This window comes from Perna viridis, chromosome 4 (genome assembly GCF_037379345.1).
Source record: "Perna viridis isolate PV_CMFRI_1.1 ecotype Kerala chromosome 4, ASM3737934v1, whole genome shotgun sequence".
In the NCBI taxonomy this organism is placed as follows: domain Eukaryota; kingdom Metazoa; phylum Mollusca; class Bivalvia; order Mytilida; family Mytilidae; genus Perna; species Perna viridis.
In genome coordinates, this window is record NC_142448.1 from 51,748,607 (window position 1) to 51,774,498 (window position 25,892).

The following is a 25,892-nucleotide window of genomic DNA, read 5'->3' on the forward strand; positions in this document are numbered from 1 at the left end:
ATTTAGAAAAGTATGTTTTAAGTTTTAATAGTTACCAAAGTTAACAAAAAACATAAACCGAGTATGATTTTATTTAGATCCTTAGAAAAACAAATCCCTAGGTGAATGTAAAAACAGTGCAATTTTTTATATCAGGATGAATATTACCAAGAGTATATTATATAAAATACCAACCGTGTCAGCATCATTGGCAGCAAATGTTCCTATGGCACCAAGTGGAACATTGGAGTCTACATCTATTGTTTTTGTATTTATGAGAAATCCAGGAGCATTATTTCTGACCACTGTCACTAAGATAGTGGTGGAATAAGTTTTTGGCGGAGTACCAGCATCAGTTGCGACAATGGTAACCTGAGCATCAACAAATGAAAAATATATAAACACTTCAACTGTTTTGTAAGACAAAAAAAAATATAGAAAGTCTTTTTCCTAACAACATAAATAATGTAAATAAGTTTCATTGTACAAATACATATTTATATATTCATTCATATCCAACTGCAGAGATCCCCATCCTTGCTTCAAATGAAGAGTAAGTTCAATTATCTCCCTTTGGAGTCCTCCAACAGTTATTATATTCCTTCATGAATTTTTGCTTAAGATGGCCAACCTTCCTATAAAGAGTCATAAAATTCCCTTAAGCGGTTTAGGAGGAGTTGTATTTATGAGGAATCAACATATAAAGCCATTTAGTTGGATTATTTCCCTTTGGAGTCTTCAATAAGTAACTATATTCCTTCATGCACATCTACATAAACTTCCTATAAAGTTTTATCATTATCCTTTGAGTGGTTTAGAAGGAGTTGGGCTATGATGTTTTAACATGTAAAATCTGTAAGTTGGGTTATCTCTTGGGGTGAATTATAAATATTAAAGTGCAAATGAAGATAAATAGAGTCATTAATCAGCCATTTTTATCTGTATAGAAAAAGGTATCACTTCAACTTAAATTGCTATTTCTTCTTTATTTTTGTTAGTTCCATCTTGTTTTGTTTATCTTTATGTTTACTGCCTGTTCAATAATGAAAAGCATATTTAATCATTCAGGCCCAATCAAACAGTACTTACAGAGTATGATGAAGCTCTTGTGACATCATTTATTTAGGCACAACGAAACAGTACTTACAGAGTATGATGAAGCTCTTGTGACATCATTTATTATTTAGGCACAACGAAACAGTACTTACAGAGAATGATGAAGCTCTTGTGATATCATTTATTACCTAGGCACAACGAAACAGTACTTACAGAGTATGATGAAGCTCTCGTGGTATCATTTATTATTTAGGCACAATGAAACAGTACTTACAGAGTATGATGAAGCTCTCGTGGTATCATTTATTATTTAGGCACAATGAAACAGTACTTACAGAGTACGATGAAGCTCTTGTGATATCATTTATTATTTAGGCACAATGAAACAGTACTTACAGAGTATCATGAAGCTCTTGTGATATCATTTATTATTTAGGCACAATGAAACAGTACTTAGAGAGTATGATGAAGCTCTCGTGGTATCATTTATTATTTAGGCACAATGAAACAGTACTTAGAGAGTATGATGAAGCTCTCGTGGTATCATTTATTATTTAGGCACAATGAAACAGTACTTACAGAGTATGATGAAGCTCTCGTGGTATCATTTATTATCTAGGCACAATGAAACAGTACTTACAGAGTACAATGAAGCTCTTGTGATATCATTTATTATTTAGGCACAATGAAACAGTACTTACAGAGTATGATGAAGCTCTCGTGGTATCATTTATTATTTAGGCACAATGAAACAGTACTTACAGAGTATGATGAAGCTCTGGTGATATCATTTATTATTTAGGCACAATGAAACAGTACTTACAGAGTATGATGAAGCTCTTGTGATATCATTTATTATTTAGGCACAATGAAACAGTACTTACAGAGTATGATGAAGCTCTCGTGGTATCATTTATTATTTAGGCACAATGAAACAGTACTTACAGAGTATGATGAAGCTCTCGTGATATCATTTATTACCTAGGCACAATGAAACAGTACTTACAGAGTATGATGAAGCTCTTGTGATATCATTTATTACCTAGGCACAATGAAACAGTACTTACAGAGTATGATGAAGCTCTTGTGGTATCATCTGTAAATGGGGCAGCTAGTAGAAGTCTAGCAGGACTTCTGGGGTCAATATAGAAAAGGTTATTTCCGCTGTTTGGATTAGCTGGAAAATCAGACTGTACGCTGGTAATTCTGACTGTTACATCACTGTTGGGAGTTCCCTGTAATAAGACAATAAAAACATTAAGGATTGTTATTGGTTATTGATAAGACTGCAAAGGTCGAACCCTAAACAGTTGGGGGAAGTGTGGACACAATGTCAGTCTTTGACACACTAAAACATAAGGACTTGTAATTCATCATGGACAAAACAACTGGTTTGGACACTATATTTTATTATTACAACATTATAGAGCGCATTATATATATTCGACGTCACATACAACATTTTCGAATTGAAGCTCTACTTTTTAAACCGTCGGGACTTACCGCTAGAGTTGTCTCTCTTTTATTTAATGTGAAGATAGTTCGCATATATGCATGACGTGTTAGTGCCAACAAGTCACTTATTAGCTTAAATCATGCGTAATAAATCCTTACGGGAAAATCCCATACTAATATCTGCCATGTTGGTTTCTACGGGACGATTTGTTTACAAACGATGTTCGTAAGTTCCCGTCGAACTCCGGTGACAATCGTCTGCTTGATCAACTTCTCGGTATTGTACGTTGTTCGTGTAAAATAAATCCGAGATATCCGAAATAAGGCCGAAATGCATTCTGGGTTCTTAAGTTTTTGGACAAACCAATTAAACGTAAACAACATCTCCTAGCAACCCGATCACTGTAAACATGGCCGACTTTTTACAATATAAATATTGGCACCAAAAATTAAAATCTGACCGGAATTTAACAATTCAATGTTTAGGGAGAAGCCGTTTGGCTAAACGAATGAGCAAGTCATTTAAGACATTTAAACAATGGTAGGTGTCAACAAAGTCGTAGAAAATATTTTTATTCAAATTTTAACAGTATCTTATTTATGTGACGCCGAGTATAATAATAATTACTCTAAGCGCTTTACAAAAATACAACACATGCATACAAAATATATAGTAAATCACATATAAAAATGAAGATCAAATTAAAGGAAGAAACAAACAAATCTAATCTATCACTTGCATTAAAAAAATTATGATGAAATGAAATATTAATCTGATATTTGGCAAATATTTTGAAAAGTTAATGACGTAAAAACTGACCTGTAATTTAAAAACAAAGTTAACAGTTAAAATAAACCAAATATTAAGAGCAATAATAAAATGGTCGAAAATATAGTAAAAATATTACAGGATCGCAAGCAAAAATAAAAATAGAAATAATTTTTGGATATATATATATACATATCTACAAACCTAAAAATAGAAATAAATAGAGTCATTTCAATTTAAAAAACATATCCATCACATACGGTTGATCTATACTAAAACACAGCTGTCCAAAACTAAAATAAAGGCAGTCTAAGAAGGTATGTTTTCAGGTCTTTCTTAAAAATGTCTAAAGAGGTACAATTTCTTATGGTTGGAGGTAGATTGTTCCAAAGCATTGCTGCTGATTTGTCAAAGCGCCTATCACCATACTTTTTTGTTCTTGTATCGTTCATATTTCACAAAATTTAACAAAATTTGAAATTCAAATAAAAATTTTCAAATTCAGACCAGAAGGTGAAGTCCCTTTGACTATTTATAACACGAAAACCATAAGAGATATCTTCTAGATCAGTGATTTCACTAGCGCTCGTCATTTTTGCCATTTACGGAAGGAATTCATAGATGATGAAAATATTTTAGATCATTTTCGTCATTTGAAATTTGAAAAGTGTATAAAAAAATTCTATTTAAAAAGTATTTCAGATAAATTTTCGACAATTTCTTCACCTTAAATATAAAAGTTGTTAAAAACTGTCATTCGAAAGTTACATTATTTCACCTGGCCTAACGCTTTGACAAGTTTATGACCCTGTGGCCACGCTTGGTAATTACCAGGTCAACCAGGTGTGAAATACATTCTATTGTTGTTAACATGACAAGCCTCATATGTACATCGTTAATAATCCTTCAAAATAACAACAATTAATTTATCAATCTTTTGATCATTAGGAGCACAAAAGATAACCCGGGATTCTCACTCATCTTCAGCAGATATATATATTTACTCCTATATAAAAACAAACCCTACCGGTGCACCTGGTCCATGCTCCCAGTTTTAAGGGGAGTCTGAGTTGCTGATTTGCCTTTGTTACTTTGTATGTGTGATTTTAGTTACTTTATGTTCTTTGCTGTGTATGTCTGGTCTTTGTCCCTGAATAACATTCTTTTGATTATCGATATAACCTTGGTTCCCTTGTTTACTCCTTCACGCACCTCGCACATGTATAGCTATCTATTTTTAGAAATTTAAATGCACACACTATAAAAACAGTGTCACCAATGTGTAACTGGTCATCTAATGGATTTCAATTGATTTTAACGCAATGCCGGACAATTAGGAAGTTTTAATCAACGATAAATATTTATTTTATGATTCTCTTTCTTCTTGAAACGAAATCACAATGATTACGGACTTCTTCAATACGACTCATGATCCATGGTCAAAGGTTACTAAAAAATTACTACCCAGCAGTAAGACATCACGGAGCAACCGCTTATAGGGTTCAAAATGACCTTGCCAATCTGGCCAAGCTCCTTTCTGTCTAGTTTCAGCTTTATCATCTGGTGACCGTGAGAGGGGATTTAGTAGGTACAATATGATCAAGACCTACATGTATCGTAGGAACAGACTCAAGGTTTCAACAGTCTATTCTCTTCTAAAGATTTGTCTCCATCCTTATGATTTGAAGAGTTTTAGGTCGAAGAGGGCTTTTGTGGTGTGGTGTTTGGAAAAGGACAGGTGGATTTTCTCATACCATAATAGTAGCTTTCGTCAAATAGTAACTATTTCTAGACTTAATGCATCAAAGCTTTGTCATGATGTAAAAAAAAACATTTTTCTAATAGTAATTATTTTATTTTATTACGTAACACACGTTTTCTTATAGAAAATAACAGTTATGTTGTTGTAACATTTATTGTATTTATTGTTATGCCTGTGTCTGTAAACTTAAAATAAATATATTAAGAGTGTTTATGTCTTTAGTTTATGATATCACTGACTATTTACAAAATTCTGCTGCCTATAATATGTCGTTTGTGCTTTACGCAAGAGTGACTAAAGCCCTCAAAATCCTAGCTAAAACCCTGTTCTAGATACATTTGTTTCCCAGAATGAAATAAGGAATACGATAAAAAAGAAATAGTCAAAATTGGAAGAGAAATATTCTACATGGTTTTTAACATAACACCTATTTATACACTTTTCAGCCCCTTACTCTTATAAGGTAGCACAACAAACATTGAATTAAATAAGAACTTTATTTTACTAGTTAGTAAAATCATATCAAAATTTCAAAACAATTGGTCTACCACGACTGAACTTATCACACTAAAACCAAGTGTCTATGGATAACAACAATGACACAGACAACAACATCGCCATACCAGTTTTTTTGTGGTCATATAAAAATCTGGAGTATCCACAGAAATTTGACAGTATCAATGCATATATATACTGTCAACTTTACCATTACAATGTCTCATAGATGGATATGATAGGTAACACTTCTGGAAGTCTTTGGAATTGTTATTTTTCTATCAACATTTTCCAAATATTGTACAAAAAGAAAATGAACATCCGAAACTTCATAGTCAATATAAATTTTGAAATCAATAAAATAGATGTGCAAACTTACCGGAGGGTCACCATCAGTAACTGTAACTGTGGCTAACACACTACCAACATTTTCTGTCTCCAGTTTTTGTATTGTTCCTGATGGAGTCACAGTAACAACTGGGTCAAAATCATTCACATCCTGTAGGCAAAAAAACCACATATTACAAAAACACTAATAAGAGGTAAAGGACGGTAAAAACAAAATTACTAAATTCATAAACACTTGCAAATAGTCAAAACAAATAGTGAAAAAAAGTAAATATCAAGGTAAAAACTGTGACGTTGGAAACCATCGCCAGGTCCTGACTTGCTACAGGCATTGTCGATGGAATGGTGGCTATGAATGACTGAGCTCAGCAAAGGCCTAAATATTTTTCTTAATTAATTTAACAGTTTTTTAATGATACATCTACATTATGTTACACTAAAAGATATTTTTTCATATCATCCACAAAACAGAACCACAATAAAGAAAAAAAAAGAAAATTGTGTTTTTCATACCAACAGAAGTTAAGTCTAAAGACTGAGTTGACTCCTTATTGATCAATTCTGACTCTAGTATATGCACAACACAAACTTTCAAACAGTACTTTTATGGTCACTATAGAGGTCGGATATTTGGCTAATGGTTAAACTGTTTTATACTGTAACTGTTCTTTTGAGCAGTCAAAACACATTAACTGTATATTTACAAGTGATATACAGTGTACCATCACTGACTGAATATAACTTTCTGTTGTGGTGTCACAAACGTGACATTATTTTGAAGTTGCCAAAGTGTTGTCCACTTCAAATAAAAAAAAACATTGTTTTTTTTTTTTGCTTCGAACACCATTTTTGGTTTAAAATTTTGTTGCAGTATAAAGGCAATAACAGTGCACTGACTTGACAAAAACAAGATATACAAATTCAACTAGAACCGGTGAAAATCCTCGTCACAGCCTCGCTTTTTTTCCACACTTCTAAGCCTCATAAGTATATCAGATTTTATGACAAGTCAGTGTACTGTTATTGTCTATTTCACCCAACATTTCACTTTGAAATGTCTTTACAAAGTCAGGAGCATAGTGGCTAATTTCATTTTTCTGGTTTATCCTTTATTTTGAGTTCATTTACTATTTATCATCCTTCCCAATATATGATTATGAGTTTAGTAATTTTGTAATGATATCATGCTAATTAGGTATCAGACATGTGATTTACAAGGTCTTAGATAACAACTTGAATATCATATAAAGTTTCACATGTTCATGTTTTCGCCAGAAATGTACAAACGTTTTGTAAATTAAGTAAAGGCTATATTGGGGGCACCAACCTTGAAATGAGGGAATTTTTTTTTTTTTTTAAGCTGCAATAAACAGCCTTAACCTTAGTATTATAAAGTGAAAAGACCACAAATGCATGCCTACACAACAAGAGAAAATGTTTTAATGCAAATCAGTTAAGAAATAATTACTTTAATCATAAATCTGAAGTTTGGTTTGACCAACTGGGGGCACAATTATAAAATTCATGATGAAGGCAGCATAGTGTCAGAAGATGAAGACATGATGCAGCATCATAATAAATTAGTCTAGGTAAACCTCAATTAACTTACCACTACATTGATAGTGATAGTAGATGTTGATGAAAGTCCACCATTTTCTCCCTCGTTGGTTGTAACAGTTAAAACATATCTCTGCTTTTCTTCATAGTCCAGATTGGCATTAGTAGAGATTAATCCATTACTACCTATAGTGAACTTTGAGACATCTCCTGTCAGGAACTTATACGTGATTGCTTTAACTGTATCTGGGTCAACAGCCTTTAAAAAAAGGAAAAAGAAAAAAAAACATGACTGCCTAAGTATTGATGTGTTTATCATGAAAGATTCACACAAAAATCATCCTAAGGACGTGACAAAAATGAAATCAGATATTTAAATGGCTTAATGATATTTATTGTACCAACATCTTATTTTTTTTGGAAGCCATGATTTTTGTTCTTTACCAATTATCTCCCCTTGAGAAGACTTTATATCATAATGTAAATAAAGGGATTTTTCTATTCATACTTTTTTTCTCAATATTTTATTTAATTAAATATACTCAAGAAAAGTTTCTTCTTAAAATCTAATACTGTTTCAAATATTAATTTTCATGAAATTTGTGACTTCCAAATAAACTTCGTGTTATGTTTTTTTTAATACATTTTATTGTTCTTCAACAAACAAATGGATTGGACATGAGTTTTTCAATTTAATGAAAGAAATCTTTATTTATCACATTATACACATAAAATAAATTGATTGCAATTATAGAGTAAATCTACATAACTATAATATCCTCAGTAAAATGTTGTGAAATGCATTAGTTAGCTGCCATACATTCTAGACCGTCCTCTGGTAAAGTCAACTTTAAAATTTAGTGCCTATCTATCTAACATTTTTTACTTTCATTTGATAATTATTAGTGAACTATAATTAATTATTAGTGAACTATAATTAATTATTAGTGTACTATAATTAATTATTAGTGTACTATAATTAAATGAAATTTGAACTAGGAGTGATCAGAACAAACAATAGCAAGAGTAATCAAAGAGAACCAACATTCTGGCAGATTCCAAGGACAGAGACCCAACTTGAAAAAAACAAAAACAACAAAGAACATAAAGTAAGTAAAATAATACATACAAAGTAACAAAAGTAAATGAACAACTACGAAATTTAATAGCTATAGTAAATAACTATATCTTCAGAATGCATTAAGATTTTTAAAGTAAACTTCACTCCTAATCAATTAAATTTACTCACAGTGACCATTACAATTGGGGTTCCAATATTGGAGTTTTCCTGGACACTTCCTTCATAATTTTCACTTGTGAAGCGTGGAATCTCATCCTGTCTGTCAATGACAGTGATGTTCACTTTTGCAGAACCAGTCCGTGGACTCGTGCCTTGATCCTTTGCCAAGACAATGATCTCATGCTGACTACGATCCTCATAGTTCAGGGCTTGTACAGTTCTAATCTCTCCATTGGCAGCATTAATTGTAAATCTAACAAGACAAAAATTTACTTATTTAAATTCATAGAACTTTTTGTTCAGATATTTAATATCACAGTACACAAAAATAAAACAAGAATAGAAACTTGAAATCATTCAGTATAACTCCACTTAAGAATCATGCTGAGGGCAATAAGTAATCAGAAGTGTAGATACAAATGTGAATAATCCAAACAAAGTTAGTTTCCATTGGAATATCATAAAAGATCATCACTACTGGTGTATTGTGGTATGATACTGTGAAAGTACTTAATTCATTGAAAACCAATTTTTGTGGATTCTGGTAGAAAAGTCTTGAAATCATGGTTTTGACGTTTTCAGTATACACATCAATGGAAATCTCCTTTTAGTTTGGAAACATATTTCATGGTTTGACCTATCCACGAAAATCCACAAAAATTGGTACCCTAAGAACAAAAGTACTTTCACAGTATATTACATGTATGTTTTAAAGCAGTTTCTAACTTTACTTTACTGAGTACATGTATATGTCAACTGAACCCAATTATCACAGATAAACTCATTGTTGAAGTCCTAGTCTTTTAGGCCTTTGATTTCATTGAAAATATTCATGATTTATTCAAGAAAACAAATCAAGCATTTAACATATATGGGTTTTTTTTTGTGGGTTGAAAATTTCACATTTTTGTTGTAAAAATTGGTGATTTTATTTTCTTGTCATGTAATTTTCACGACGATATATGCATAAAGGAGAATAACCCCGAATGTTTTTTTATAACAATTGGTGTTTTTTTTTTGTGTTTCTATGTTTTGGCAAATAAAGCAAAAATTAAATCGCTGTGAAAAAAAAACTAATACTAATAATGTATGGTTTACTTGTGAACAATTCTTGGGTGAAACTACACTTACAAAAAACACATTGACACAGCATTCATTTTTCCTTTTCTTTATCTCATTTTATCTTTGTCCCAGAATTTATATTCAATTCTCATACATTTCTCATCTTCTTCTTTTCTTTTGTTTCGTGTTTGGTTAATTGTTTTTTTTTTTCATGCAAAACATTTTTTGACTACATGACAACTGGAATAGAAGCCGTATTTCTAACTTGATTAATTAAGTTAACAGCCAGTTAAAACAGGTTTGTGAATCTACATTTTTTGTTAAATATCTTATAATTAAAAAAATATTATACTCTGTAGCTTCTTATTAATTTTCAAAATACATCACTATTTTAATAAGTTAAGTAACTAAACATTAGAGGCAATCTTAAGCAAGCCACATTGAGTTTAACTGAACAAATGAGATAAAATTGCAGTAGTTAAAATTAGTAAGGATCCCGAGTCAGTTTCTGACCTAAGACCTATGAAATTACATTTATGTAGGCCCTGTAACTTAAGTTCTTTTCCCTGACACTTAATTGAGGACTTTCATCAAGTGGACTATTGATTTAAAACATGGAAAAGTACAATATCTTCCACTTTTGATAAAGTAAATTTGAACACCTGAACTGTGACATCATTGTGATGTTTTCTGACACCATAAAAATATGAAGGAACTGCAGTAAGCAGGAGCATCCTGGATTGGCCTAATCACACATATCACAAAATTTTAAGAAGAATTATACACAGCAAGATATTTTAAAACTCTGGAATCTGAAATACCCTAAATGGAGATTTTACCTTTCTTATCTCAATAAAAATCTTGCTTTTTAGTGTCATGCACTCTCAGCGTAGTTCTTATTTTTTTTTCAATTTTTCACCACAATATCCTCCTTCCTTTTTCAAACAGATTTTTATTTTCCCAGTCATTTAAGTGTAATTGTAAACTGTTTGTTCTCCCTTCTTTTTTTTAACTTTTTGTTAGATCTTGTTTGTTAAGAAGCATTAGAACAGCAGATTAATCTTGATAAAATCATCATAAACTCACTAAATGTTATAATCTATTAAAAACAAAATAATGAAGTCAATTAATCTAACACACACAATACTTACATACTAGAAGCATAAAATGTATACAATGACAATTGAAAATAGATTTTGTACAACTCTACAAAGGCATACTAATTCATAAGAATCGAAGATCTCTAAGAGACTGAGACAGCTTCAGAGGAATTTTACAGGAGTAGCCGCATAGCCATATGTTCAAAACAGACACTAAGTCATCAAACAGGAAGATGACAATTTGGAATTTGAATCCCATGCTAAGTAAAGCTTCTATCAAAACATCATGTAGATGTGTTAAGTTGTTACAGAAAAAACAATAACAAAAATGTTGTGGACAGACAGACAGACACCATGATACCTTGTGTAGGTATGTTTGTATATCTTAAATTCTTGTAAACAACATACTTGTAAGTATACTTTGATTGGAAACTTTAAGAAAAACTTTAAAACTCTTAAAATAAACAAGATTCTGAGGAAATTTTGTACATCAATGTATAGACCTCTACCCACTGCTACAAACTACTAATATAACTCTAAAGCCATATAACTCTGACAAAAGTTATTCAATTACAGATTCCAACATCATGTCAATACACTAAAAACTACAAAAAATGATTTAAAGTTATTCTGGGTAATTTCTATATCCATCCATCCCAATTTTGTTTGCATACAGAGAGATAACAGCTGCAAAATTAAAGATGAGACAGGTAAAGCACTGTGTATTTAAGATTAAGGGGATCATGTAAAAGATTTCAAGATAACCCACCACTCACCTCATTTCCCTCCCCTCCTAAAAAAAATATTCACAGGAGTAGCTTTACAACTATATACTTACAAGTTAGCAGACCCTGTGGATGATACGGGGCCAATGGAATACTGAAACTGTCCATTTACACCTAAATCGCCATCAGAAGCCTGAAAAGATATTAATTTAGTTACTTAAGGAGGTAGACATAGGGTAAGGGACACAACTCCTGAAATCAATGAATTGTTTGTATCATATTCAATTTCACAAAAGCCTATCAAACTTTCCTTCGAAACTGAATGAAATCAGTCCAAGTTACTATGATGCTTACATGAGATTGATGTAAAATGCTGAATACAAACGTTCCAATGGTTTGTAAGAGTTGTGTCCCTTACCCTAGGTCTACTTCCCAAAGTGAGACAGATGGAAATAAGACTACATGCTGAAAACATATAAAATCCTTCTTCCACAACTCTACATTTTATATATTTATTTATCTGTCATAGAAACAATTAATCATCAATATTAATGTAAATATGTAACAGTTGATGGAAGTGAGAAACACAAAATTGTACACATTGTCATGTTGACAGATAATAGATTTGAATTCCATTGTTACACAAGAAAAACGATATGTTTTGCTAAAATGATGTCACAAAGATGAAAATATTTTGGAGATTGTTAAGAATGAGCTACATATGAAGATAAAGCTCATCAGAGTAACAGAATTATGTGCATTTACAATGCATTTCATAATAAACACATTTCAGCACTCTTGATAGTAAAAAATTTCAATTTTATATCACTCGTCTATTCTTACACTCTACTTAGTGTATAAATGACATTTAACATTAAATGCAATGAAGGATACTATAAAGAGTGCCCACTGAAAACCAGGACATTAAGCGACACATGCCAAAATTTGTATAAAAAAAATGTTAATCCATTTGAGATCACAAACTGATGTTTTTTAAGAAATGAATGTTGATTTGTGATTACTGTAATAGTAAGAAGTTACATATAGAAGGCACCAGAAACTTTAAAATAAAGGGAAATAACTCTTTGATCTGTTCATGATTAAGCTGGTTGAACGTATTCTGAGTCCTCCACTTTCAATACAGAAAAATTTCTGTTCTTTCTAACAACATAATGTTTAAACATAAAATTAACTTAGTGCAACCCAAATTACAGGATCTACCTGGTTTTTACCTGAACAGTCTCTACATTTCCTTGGATTTAAACTTACACTAACAACTCCAACAAAGGCATTGACATCAGATTCATTTACAAAGAAGCTGTACAAACTACTTCCAAACCGTGGAGTATTATCATTGACATCTGTGATACTAATCTGTAAAGTTGTGGAGTCAGTCTGAAAAATAAATCATAAGTTTTATCATCATCTAATTGAACATTTAAATGGCTTAAAAGTTTTATCAAAGTTCCGTTTTGTCTGGATTTTGTTTAGATCACAGCAGTCTTCTCGGCAGAAGTATAGATCGGGCGTAACACCCGCCCTTGAACTCGTGACGCCCTTTCCATTTTGCAGACATCCATGTCCTTTTTCTACGACGCCCTGCCTTTTATGAAGCGACTATCACAAGCCACCATCTTTGTTGTTTTTCTCTCGATATTTGAAACAACTTCCTTGTTTATTAATAGTGCATAAGTAATCTAATTATTATAAAATTGTTTACCTTGGTATCAGACGGTGATTAATGATTTGTACTAATGTGATTTATCATAAATTGATTACCTGCCTGGCTGGGATGTTTTAACTTTTAAACAACCAAAATGCTGACAAAAGATAGATGTTTAAAGGAGCAAAGTTAAAAGAATGCGGCCAAAAACAAAAGTTTGACATCGTTCTTCACATCATAAGTGTTTTAACTATTTTCATGTTCTTTTATATTATTATTCACTAAATTTTGATTTCAGTTTTCTACCCAAAAGGAGTAACAAAAACATATAACCTTGAATGATAATTTTTTGATTTAACAATTTTGATTAAAAATATATAACGTGTATACATGTACTTTATTAAAAATGGATACTTATGGAATGTGTAAAGTTATGGGATTAGCTGACCACTTCCGTCTTGACAGTGACAATTTGTCCTTTAAATGGACATCATTTATTACCTTTATAAGTGATAATCCAGCTAAGCTGAGATCCATTGACAAATGCATTACACAACTATCAAACCCAAAACATGGTTTAATGTTCCCCAATGTTTACAACCTCATGTCGCTGTCTTACCTCTTAGTACAGCAGAGGTTGAGAGAGTTTTCTCTTAAGTAAAACTGTTCAAAAACGAACATAGAAACAGACTTAAACAATTCACATTGGAAAATTTGTTACACATTAAATTAAACTGTGATAAAGACATTTTTGACTCACTTATAGACAAAGTTGTTCATACTCTTTTTTAGAGTAAAATAGAGGAGATTGTGCATATGTCAGAGTAACTAGTCAGTCAATATTTTAAATACAGTTTTAAGTTCAATTTTATATTTAAAATGTCATGAATTAAACTGATATATTTTAAATCATATTGTTTTAATTTGAGGTGTTGAACATATGTATTTTATATGTTATATATCTAATAAAAAAATTAGGTTTTTATTTCTTTAACATGTACTAAACTAGCCTAATACACGTATTACTGTGTTAAGAAAGTGCCCTTTTTCAATCATGTTTCACACGCTCAAGTGCCATTTTTGGTTCTTTCACCCTGCCAATTTCAAAATCCTAGCTAGAACACTAATAGGAAATATTATAAAATGTAGAAAGTATGGGGATACTCCATTTCAAAAACCATATTGGTAAATTTCTTAGAACTCCATTCCATGTCCAGTAAGAGATATTTTGAATGAATTCATATCTCACACAAGTTCTAGATGTGAATTTTAAAATAGCACAGTCATTGTGTTCTTCCAACGAATTTGAAATAGTTCAGTGCATACTGGCAAAGCCCAGCTCTACACGCTGTTCCCAAAATTTTAGCATAGTGCTCATACTACATTCTGACAAAAATAGATCAAAATAGCATAGTGCTGAACATAATAGGGCTCTATAAAATGGCCTGATAAGAACATAATAAAATTTTATCTTCTTTTGGAGAAGGGCTACATTCAACCTATAAACCTAATATTATAGGCCCTTGTGTTAATGAAATGAAATCTCCTTAGTTTAAAAAAAGCAGACCTTGTTATGGAACTCTATGACAATCCATATTTTTTGTCATATTTCATGAAGATAATCAGTTATATCCTGAATTTTGTGATATTTCAGAATAGTTACTATGGATAGGTAATATGAATAGGTACTATGGATAGTTTCAATCTGTATGGTGTAATTTGCAGTCAAATTTTGTAGAAACTTTGAGAATCTGTTAAAGTAAACACTGCAGATACAGGGTCCAGATGTTCATGAAAATGATTTTTTTCTCTGTAACTCTGTTGATAATTACAAGTGAGACCTTTCACACATAACAAACCAGAATCACCATACATACCAAGCCAGAGTTATCAGTGACTGTAACAGCCAAATCATATGATGACCTTACTTCTCTATCTAGGGCTTTGGCTATTGATAGGTTTCCTCTGAAAATAAAAAGTGCAATGCAACTTGACATAGGTGAAAAACCTGTATATTAGTAATTTAAAAAAAAATTGAAGTTGCACACTTCCCAATCTACAGTAAGTTGATATAGGAAAGCAATAAAAATCACTTACAACATCTGCCCTATATTTATAAAGCAACACAACAAATTTGAAACCAATCCATCAATTGGAAGACAAGATTAATGTGAAGAAAATTTTCTCTTTATAGCAAATACAAGTAGCTGATATCAGACAGCATCCAAAATCTCTTACAACCTATGCCCAAGCTATTTAAAGCCACACATCAAATTTGATGTCAATCTATCAAATGGGAGACAAGATAAAAATTCAGAGAAATTTGGTCAGATGGACAAGATGATTAAATGATTCCAATATACCACCTATTTGCTGAATGGGGGTAGAAAATTATGTGTTTCTGCTACCATACCCTCAAAAATGGGGTCAGTAGACAGGCAATCTTTTTTTTTAATGGTTTGTTTTGGAGACACATTCAGACATTTATAGTGCTTGCCACAAATGGCCAAAAACTTTAGAGTGGGCACAAAATATGTCGGTGGTTGGATTAGCAGAAACACAGATAAATTGTGTTTAGGCCTTCTTGATTGATAGTACATCTTTTTGGATACATTTCATGCAATTTAAGATAGGAATGTTTATTTTTTCAATGGTATACACCCGGCTTGGAATTGGTTAAACAACATGCAGTTACATGTGATGTTGTGCTGGCATACCAAAACTTGTACAAGAATTGGTGAAAAATCAAGATGTTAAGCAAAAATAATATTTTTTTATATTTTTTATACCTAATTGCATCAACATCAGTCACATTTAATTTTACACTTGAAACTTCTTGTAAAATTGACTGCTGCCATTACAATCTGACAGGTACATGTATAATTGTAATGGATAAAATTTACATAAAACCAATAACATACACTGTACTGAAGTCAAATATAAAACTGAATGACTATTAAGTATTTATCATAAGTAAAGGGTACCATAAAAACCTAGGTATTCTGGTTGAGGAAGAAGTCCAAATTAGTGTTCCCTGATGTTATGCTATATAAACTTACGTATTCTAGTTGAGGAAGAAGTCCAAATTAGTGTTCCCTGATGTTATGCTATATAAACTTACGTATTTTGGTTGAGGAAGAAGTCTAAATTAGTGTTCCCTGATGTTATTGTGTAGATAAGTGCGGAACCCTCAGGATCTGTTGCCTGCAACAAATACATTGATTGATTAATTGGTGGGTTGACTGATTGACTGATTGCTATATTCATTGTCCATATTCAGATATATTTTACATTTCAGGACAAGTTCAATGAAGTGTATAATACATGAACAAGTCTTACAGTCTCCTCTTACAGTAGGTATTGTGAATCTGAACTTATAGGCACTAAGCACAAATAAGTGACAGGTCATGTGAACAATAACTTACATGTATTGTTAATCTTAACTTACAGGTTATGTGAATCTTTACTTACATGTATTGTGAATCTTTACTTACATGTATTGTGAATCTTAAGTTGCAGGTAATGTGACTCTTAACTTACATGTATTGTGAATCTTAACTTACAGGTAATGTGAATCTTAACTTACATGTATTGTGAATCTTAACTTACAGGTAATGTGAATCTTAGTTTACAGGTAATGTGAATTGTAACTTACATATACTGTGAATCTTAACCAACATGTAATGTGAATATGAACTTATAGACATTGTGCACAAATAACTGACAGGTCATGTGAACAATAACTTACAGGTCATGTGAACAATAACTTACAGGTAATGTGAATCTTTACTTACATGTATTGTGAATCGTAACTTACATGTATTGTGAATTTAAATTTACATGTATTGTGAATTTAAATTTACATGAATCTACACTTACAGGTATTATGAACCTATACTTATGGGTATTATGAATCTAAACTTACCAGTAATGTGAACAATAACTTACAGGTAATGTGAATATAAATGCAACTTACAAGCATTGTGAAGCTAAACTTACAGGTATCATGAATCTAAACTTATAATGTAAACAATAACTTACAAGTATTGTTGACTATAAATATAAGTACTGTGAACAACAATTTACAGGTAATTTGAACAAAAACTTACAGGAATGTTGAATACTGAAGTAGAAACAGGTGTTGCTTCACTGATTGATAGTGAATATACACTTGCAGGTATTACTGGCGGTCTGGTTCCCGTTCCTGTTATCTCAACAATCACAGGAACAGTAGATCTTCTGGAGAAAAAAGGAGAAAAAAATATGGCAACAAATTTCTGTCAAGATGTTCAGTAGTATTGCATCAGTAAAATTCAGATTATAATGAGGATGATAATACATTATACACTTAAATCATCACAATTTATTAAATTTTAGTACAGTTAACAGGACATTATGGATGGATAGACATATTAACTTTTACTTGGGTTAACAGGACGTTATGGATGGATAGACATATTAACTTTTACTTGGGTTAATGGGACCTTACGGATGGATAGACACATTAATTTTAACTTGGATTAACAGGACCTTACGGATGGATCGACACATTAATTTTAACTTGGGTTAACAGGACCTTAGAGATGGATAGGCATATTAACTTTTACTTCGGTTAACAGGACCTTATGAATTTATAGACAAACTTCTACTATAATTTTGTTCTTCTGTCACTTTGCAGAATGCTTTATCATAGAGTTTAGTAGGGATAGGAGTGGCTGAAATCAATGCTCCATAATAACAGTAAATCCAAGATTTACAAAAAGCGAACATTTTTGGTCTTGTCAAAATCTACCATATATACCCAATCTACTTATAACGGGACCCCCACCCCTTTTTAGCCTCAAAATTTTGTACACTAGTCTTGACCTGCTTTTAAGTTTAACAGAATTTTGACAGGTGTTCTTACAAATATCCTTTAAAATTATTTAAATAAATGGAAATGGTCCTGGCAACATCATGCTATGACAAAATCACAGATACATGGATGGGTGGTTAAAAACCATACCCCACAACTAACTACATGGGGTATAATAATAGTAAGAAAGAGTAATCAAGGGAACCAATATTCTAGCAGTAATCAAAAGAATGTAATCCAGGGACAAAGACCAGACAAGGAAAACAGACATACACAACAAAGAACAACCAAAACAACACAAACAAAGCAACAAAAATAAATGAGCAACTCTGACTCAACTAAAAACTGGGAGCATGGACAAATGCACCAGTAGGGTAAGCACCCTCTGCTTTTGTAGAAACACCCGCCGAGTTGCTCATAAAAAGTCAAGTCCAGGGTTGAGCAAAGGAAAACTATGACACTTTGAACAAATTAGTTCTCATGGTGCAGAAAGATACACCGTAACAATCCATGAGTTCATGATGACGACCATAAAACTTCTGTAGTGATGCCTTCAATCTAGTAGCAACATAACCCTGTTTCAGAAGCCTAATTGTAAGAAGTCTAGCATGATACAAAAAGTCTGTGTAGTTATGAAACAGTCAACTTACCTCCTTTAAGAAGAATCCATATTTTAATCGTAAAACACCTTTTAGAAGAATCCCTATTTTTATCTTAAATTACCTTCTTTTAGAAGAACCTACAGCTTGGTCTTCAGCTTTTATAATAACAGTATACACTTCCCCTTCTTTCACATCTCCTACAATACTGAGGGCAGCAGTCTGAGGGTTAGTTGATCCTGATGTTTTAGAGATCTTAAACTTATTTGTTCCTCCATTGGAAACACTTTCAATTGAAAATTCAATGTCACCATTCTGTGCGCTGTCAAAATCATTGGCAGTCACCTACAATGAAATTATTACCATTTAATAATCACACATTTTCAATATTTTTTCACTACTTTTTCTTTCTAAACCCCCCTCCCCTTAAATGGAACAAAACTACCAAAATAATTGGCAATAACTGCAATTTTAATGTACTTTGCTCAATTTCAAGAGTTCTTTCATTTAAGAATTTACTTCAAATGCATATGATCCATAAAAGCTTGTATCGAAAGAAAATGATGAGGAAGTGTTTAAGTTGAAATTTTTAAATAGAGTTTTAAGATAGCTAGGATGATTTCGCTAAAAACAAGAAGGACTTAGCAAAATCAGAAATTCTGAAGTAAACACAAAGTTGCACTCATTGTAGAGCTATGCATACCCCCACTCATAGAGGAAGTTGAAATTGCAGAGCAACCAACATATACCCTAGCTGTATGAAGCCATATACCAAATTTGAAATCAATCCATCCACTGGGAGCTGATATAGTTGTAACGAAAATATAGACAAGGTGATTCCAATTTACCACCCATTAGTTGAGTTGGGAGTATAATATGCAGCCAAATAGAGAGACAATATGATAAAATCAGGATTTGAAAAAGTGAAAATTCTCATTTTCTAGAAAAGCAGAGGACTCTTATCCTACTGGTGCACCTGGTCCATGCTCCCAGTTTTTAATGGAGTCGGAGTTGCTCATTTACTTTTGTTACTTTGTATGTATGATTTTAGTTACTTTGTGTTCTTTGTTGTGTATGTCTGTTTTCCATGTCTGGTCTTTGTCCCTGGATTACATTTTTTTAGTTCCCTTGATTACTCTTTGTTATGTGATGCCACACTCGAGTTGGATTGGTCAAGAGAAAGAATTAAAATTGAATTGAAGAAATCAAAAAAATATAAAGTCTATATGCATAGATGGAAAAAACATTTTTTGAATGCAAATATCTTCAAATATACAAATGAATATAATTTGCAAAAGTTGCATTATAAATTATAAATAAAGGCACCTTTGCATTACCTTGCTACACCTTCTATATCATGAAGTTCCAAGATGTTTGGAAAAGAAAAAAGGCTATAAAATGTAACAAAATTATCCTTGAGCAGGGTAGGAAACTCACTCAAATTCCAACCAGTCCTGAATACAATTTTTCAATATAGTTACAATATGGCTATATAAATTTTTGCTAAATTTAGCCAGCCCTGCCAAAATATAGTCTAAGGCTGGCGGCATAGTTACTATTTCTAACTCTGCCTTGTGAAATAGTTACATCCAAAGACGCAGTGCATAGTTAGAAATATTGATATAACTTACTTCTACCAACAATTTGCTGCTCTTTGAGTAATCTTGTTCAGCTGTAGTTTGGGTATAAGATGGAGAAGTAAAATTTGGAGTGTTGTCATTCAAATCTCTCACGATTACAATAACATTCGTCGTACCATTTCTGGCCTGTGCTGTACCTTGTTCTGTTGCTCTAATCTATAAATAGAAATTAGGTTACTGCGTCAGTGGGAATCAAGTAAACCCCACACAGGTAAATATTGTATCAAAGATGTCTTGTAATATTCAATTCAATGGCAATTTCAAAGATTTCTAATGTAGAAACTGGACTGCTAACTTAACTTACTTTTTTTGTTTTGTATTTTAAATATGATTACTTTTCAGGTGCCTAATTCTTCTTAAGTCAAATTAATTCTTATCAACTAAATTTCTTCCATTTAAAGAGTGCAACTTTCAGTTATGTTAATGAGTTGTTATAAAGTTATTTCAAACTTTTTATGTTGACAAAATATTTAAATTACTTTTGAAATAATCTCTGTTGTCATCATCAAGATACCAAATGACCACATAATACATAAATACAAGATGTAGTAAGATTGTCAATGAGATAGTCATCCACTAAATGCCTACCAACGTTGGGCACAACCCATACAATAAAGCACTTTATTTCTTGACAACTGCTGGCAAAATATTCAACATTTAAGTGCAATTATCTCCCCTTGCAATGCATCAAGCTATAATAATCTTGGTTCATGGGAATAAGGTTTGTAACCTTCAAATTAAGTCCTGTTATTTTCCAACAGAGAGTTTAAGGACTGTTGAGCATACAAGGTACAAGAACAGACACAACAGATAATCCCTACATTGCCTTTGTTTACAAGGGGTGTTATAGGAAACATAAAGCCATACTGCTTTATAAACATTTCCTCATTCACTACTTAAGGAGGTAGACCTAAGATAATGGACATAACTCTTGTAATCAGTTATATGTTTGATTCATATTAAAATTCACCAAGGCCTTTCAAGCTTTCATTTGAAACAGAATGAAATCAGTCCTTTGATGCTTATTTTAGATTGATGTAAATACTGAAAACAAATGTTCCAACAATTTGTAAGAGTTGTGTCCCTTACCCTAGGTCTATCTCCTTAAAGCATCACAAAACTCACCGTAAAAGAATAGCTTGGAGCGTTCTCATAGTCCAGGTTATTGGTGTTGAGTTTGATGATACCGTCCTGAGTAATGGTGAAATCACTGGTTCCTTCTAAAGCTAAAGTAAACTGTCCATCCTCATTTGGTGCCTATAAATAAAGTATCAGTCTCTGTAAGAATCAGGCACTCAGTGAATCATGGTATGAAATTACCTACCACTTTGTCAGCGTAATTTTAAGTATTTATTCCATCAGTATTAAGGAAAGAGGACAGGATTTTCTGTATCACTTTGGTTAAATTATATCGATATACACTGAAAATGACCATTTCAGGGGCAGATAACTCAGTAAAAAACTTAATTTACTAACATTCCAATGAAATTTTTAAATTGTTTCCGATGATAAATAGATCAAATACTTGTCATTTCAAATAGAGAAGACTTCTTGAATGAAAGTATACTGTAAGATTAGTGGGTTTTCAACATCTATGTTTCAGCTTTTTTTCCCATTTTGCCTTATTCTTACTAAGACTTGTACTTCAATACCCCATGTATGAACTGGAATCAGAGCCTGGTCAAAATATGCATTGTGATATTTAGATGCAATACAATACTTCATGGTCATGCCCAATTTTACATTTAACTGCATACTGAGGATATAAACTTTTTTTCAGACACATATTTAAAAATCTATGAGATGACAGAAAGCACAAATCTAACTATAGAAGTATAAAGGCATTTCATAAGGTATATATCTTTATTCAAGGGAAGAACAACTCATGCTTCGAGCATTATCATTGTATGTGCTGTAAATATAAATGAATTAGAATTAGCTCTTATCACTTCTTTTATCGATGAACATGCTTCTAATAGAAATAATATCTATGTAAAATTAAATATACCAAATCTCCATCTGTGACTGTGACCTTCAGAATAGCGGATCCATCATTGTTGGTTGGTACAGTCCCAAATGGTGAGTTCTCGTCTATATAGCCATTAAATGGAGCTGTTACAACTGGATCAAAGTTATTGGCCTGGTTAACTGTAACTTTGACTACAGCTCTGCTGTACCTTGCATTAGGGCTATCCTCTGTTGCCTAAAATACATTATACAATATCAAAAATGATTTTTTTGCGCTTCAATTCTGCCACTTACATGTGTATAAGAGCTGTTTTGAATTGATTTTGCCTAATTTTTCTTTTTTACATTCATGTCAAAATTTTATTCAAGTTTCAAATATCCTGTCAAGGTACTTGTGTCCAGGGTAACTAATTATACAGTTGTTTGCAGATTTGGAGAATACCTTTCTACACCCTTTTTACCAGCACAAAAAATTCTTCCAAACATCTGAAGCATAATATTTATTTATTGTACCCCAACATAAGGGGTTCAAAATAGTGGTGATGCAAGTGGTGGACTATGACGTTTGAAATTACCATGTTTACCCAAGTTCAGATTGTTTAACTATATTCATTCATAGTTCATTGAGGAGTTACCATTTCCCTCAAGTAAATCATTAATTTGACACTTTGAAAAAACCAGAACCTTCCACTATTGAAAGTAAATTTGGACCCTGCTTAATAACTTCTTTTTGTCCATAAAGGTCCTCACTATCAAGCATCATTAGTACAAGGCATAAATTTGGACTTATCAAACCTTCCCCTAAGCACTTACTTTAATGATGATTTCTAACTCCTGGACCTGAGCTCTGTTAATGACCTGTGTCTGTGATAACGAGGCTGTGTACTGTTTCCCTTGGTTACCAGTACCTGAAACCTGGAAACTGTCAGCATAACCAGCTGGAATGGCTGAAATCAAATAAATAATGCTCTTACAGGTAAGTTAGTTTTGATTCTCTCTGACCCAAATTAATTTCAATCCTTTAATGCACCTGTTGTAAGTTAAGGGCCATTTCTCTGAAAAATCTACCACAGATTTTACATAAATGGTTCAGTCACAATTACTAAACTGTAAAGTACAAGTGTTTGCAAGAATCAGACAAACTAACAAAAAATCATATCATGCATGTCAAAAACCTAGTGATCTGACAATATACTTGAACTTAGGAAGTTTTCTCCATTTGAAATTACTACCATTTGATCTCTGCTTCAATGATTATGTTTGGAATTTTTTTTTATAAGAATGTTTAATATTCAAGTTTCTGACTATTATCTGCCCTTGAAATGTTCACATGAAGTGCATGACCATTGAATTACTCATTCATCAAAATGATATGAAAAATCTCTTGAATCTGGTAATACAAATGGTCAAATAACACTGTCAAAGGAGAGGATTATTCATACCTCAATGCTTGATTGTTACAAAGACTGACACTTAAGTAACTACTCACTGTGTTCAATAGAAAAGATGATGGCAGATTTGAGTGTATCCTGATCTTCTGCTCGGAAGTTCTCTGGTTGTAATGCAATAACACCTCCCTGCAAAAATAGGTCATAAATATTAATATTATGATAAAATCCAGTTTTTGTGTGGAAATGATTTAACTGACATATCAGTTGATTATTCACTGTAATAAGTATACTCTGTAAATAAAATTGAATTTTTATGACTACAAAACAATACTAACTTTACAAGATGCTGCAGTCATGTATCTCAAGAAACTCAATTCAAAGGGGCATTATTCCCACAAAATTTGAGGGACAAAAATTTCAAGCTAATATACACAGTTACATATTGTGTCCTTACTACATACCAAGTTTCATGAAACTGTTGTGTGGGGTATAAATATAAACAAGTACATTTTAAATTAAAGTTGTTTTTGCTTCAGCCTTGTTTAAGATCTAAAATGTTTCGCTTGTAATTTGAACTGAGTAAAACGGGTGAAATTAAACTTACAATTTCTCCATTTGTGATTTGAGCTGAGTATGTTGGATGGAAGCAGACATTGTTTACAGACAGACAGTTCTGTAACACAAAGACTGGTCCCTGATCATCCCCATCGGTGACATTTACTGTTATAGTTGTATATGATGTTCTTCTGGCAGATACAACTTGAGCTTGATCCTACAAAAAATATAAACACATGAATTGGGGTTTACATGTAACCCTTGATTAAACAGTCATAAACACAATTATACATGGGCAAACTTTAACATATTTTCCAGATGTTTTGGAAAACACAGAAAAAATGTTTGACAAAAGGTTTGTCATATGTTTGGCCAACAAGAAATATGAAAATCATGACAAAAATACCATATTGATATTACGTTTTCCATGACTTCACACATGAAAATAGTTTGATTTTCCTCTTATTTCCAATGTTTAATTGCATTTTATTTACACAAAAATACAGATTGTGACATTTGTTCTAAAAAGATGTTTCCATGTTCAAAAGAGTTAGACCTAAAGTAAGGGACACAACTCTTATAAATCAATGGAACTTTTGTATTCATTGTACATCAATCTCAAGTAATCATCAAAGTTACTAGACTGATTTCGTTCTGTTACAAATGAAAACTTGAAAGGCTTTGGTGAAATTGAATATGATACATACATATCCCTGATTTCAAGAGTTATGTCTCTTACCCTAGGTCTTCCTCCTTAAACAAATGGAAACTTATGTTGCAATTTTTTCTGTGAATATTAACAGTCTCTATGGTGGATACTATGACTGGATTTACTGTTGTGGAGTTTCAGTTTCCAGTATGTCTAATAACCCCTTTTCCACTCTAGTCTATTTTTAGATTGTCATTATACCCCATTTTTATCATGTAGTCTACTATAGAACTTACTTTATCCTTTCACCATCCCCCTTTTTTTTCACTCTACAATCTTTGAATAGAACTTACTGTGGCAGATATATTGAGGGTATAGAATGTCTGCCCAGCAGCCTTCATCTCCTCGAAATCCAGAGTAGATTTGATGACAACATTGCCTAAGTTTGGTACTGAGATATTAAACTTAGTAGATCCATCAAGCTGTAAGGAAAACAAAAAGAAGTAGTGGATTATATGTTAATAAAACAATTCAAAACGAACAGTTACATCAATAATTCATTTTGCAAAGAGCAATCAAGGGAACCAACATCCTTGCGGAAATTAAAAGAATGAAATCCAGGGATAAAGACCAGACATGGAAAACAGAAAAATACAAGAAAGAACATTAAATAACTAAAATAATACAAACAAAGTAACAAAAGTAAATGAGCTACTTGGACTACACTAAAACTGGGAGCATGGACCAGGTGCACCGGTAGGGTAAGCGTCCTTCAAAGAAATGCACCTACTGTTGCATGAACTCCTATTTTTTTATTAATTGAATATACGGTCTAAATAATTTAAAGAATTAATTTATAATAAATGACACAATTGTTTTGAATCTATTAAGCCATGGAGATTTACACAATGTGAACAATCATAAGTAACACTATGGCTTGAAAAAAAATTAAATGTAGAGTCCATTAGAAATAAAGTAAGAATTTTTTTTCATAATCATTAAGCAGATAATCTTTTCTGTTTTT

The 25,892-nt window shown here is 32.1% G+C and overlaps 1 protein-coding gene across 2 annotated transcripts in view; it reads right to left on the reverse strand.

The window, feature by feature from the left end:
- Nucleotides 1-25,892, reverse strand: part of LOC148620469 (uncharacterized) — a 188,168-nt gene that overhangs the window by 150,148 nt on the left and 12,128 nt on the right. For both annotated transcript variants that reach the window (XM_088581362.1, XM_088581361.1), the window contains exons 8-25: nucleotides 25,222-25,350; nucleotides 24,269-24,436; nucleotides 23,763-23,850; nucleotides 23,087-23,220; nucleotides 22,314-22,508; nucleotides 21,431-21,562; nucleotides 20,297-20,461; nucleotides 18,790-19,010; nucleotides 17,321-17,450; nucleotides 16,333-16,415; nucleotides 15,089-15,176; nucleotides 12,818-12,943; nucleotides 11,662-11,741; nucleotides 8,671-8,914; nucleotides 7,474-7,680; nucleotides 5,896-6,015; nucleotides 2,103-2,270; nucleotides 175-351 (exon numbers count right to left, since the gene is read on the reverse strand). In XM_088581362.1, the coding sequence (XP_088437488.1) occupies nucleotides 175-351; nucleotides 2,103-2,270; nucleotides 5,896-6,015; nucleotides 7,474-7,680; nucleotides 8,671-8,914; nucleotides 11,662-11,741; nucleotides 12,818-12,943; nucleotides 15,089-15,176; nucleotides 16,333-16,415; nucleotides 17,321-17,450; nucleotides 18,790-19,010; nucleotides 20,297-20,461; nucleotides 21,431-21,562; nucleotides 22,314-22,508; nucleotides 23,087-23,220; nucleotides 23,763-23,850; nucleotides 24,269-24,436; nucleotides 25,222-25,350 (2,655 nt within the window). The remainder of the gene's footprint in view (nucleotides 1-174; nucleotides 352-2,102; nucleotides 2,271-5,895; nucleotides 6,016-7,473; nucleotides 7,681-8,670; nucleotides 8,915-11,661; nucleotides 11,742-12,817; nucleotides 12,944-15,088; nucleotides 15,177-16,332; nucleotides 16,416-17,320; nucleotides 17,451-18,789; nucleotides 19,011-20,296; nucleotides 20,462-21,430; nucleotides 21,563-22,313; nucleotides 22,509-23,086; nucleotides 23,221-23,762; nucleotides 23,851-24,268; nucleotides 24,437-25,221; nucleotides 25,351-25,892) is intronic.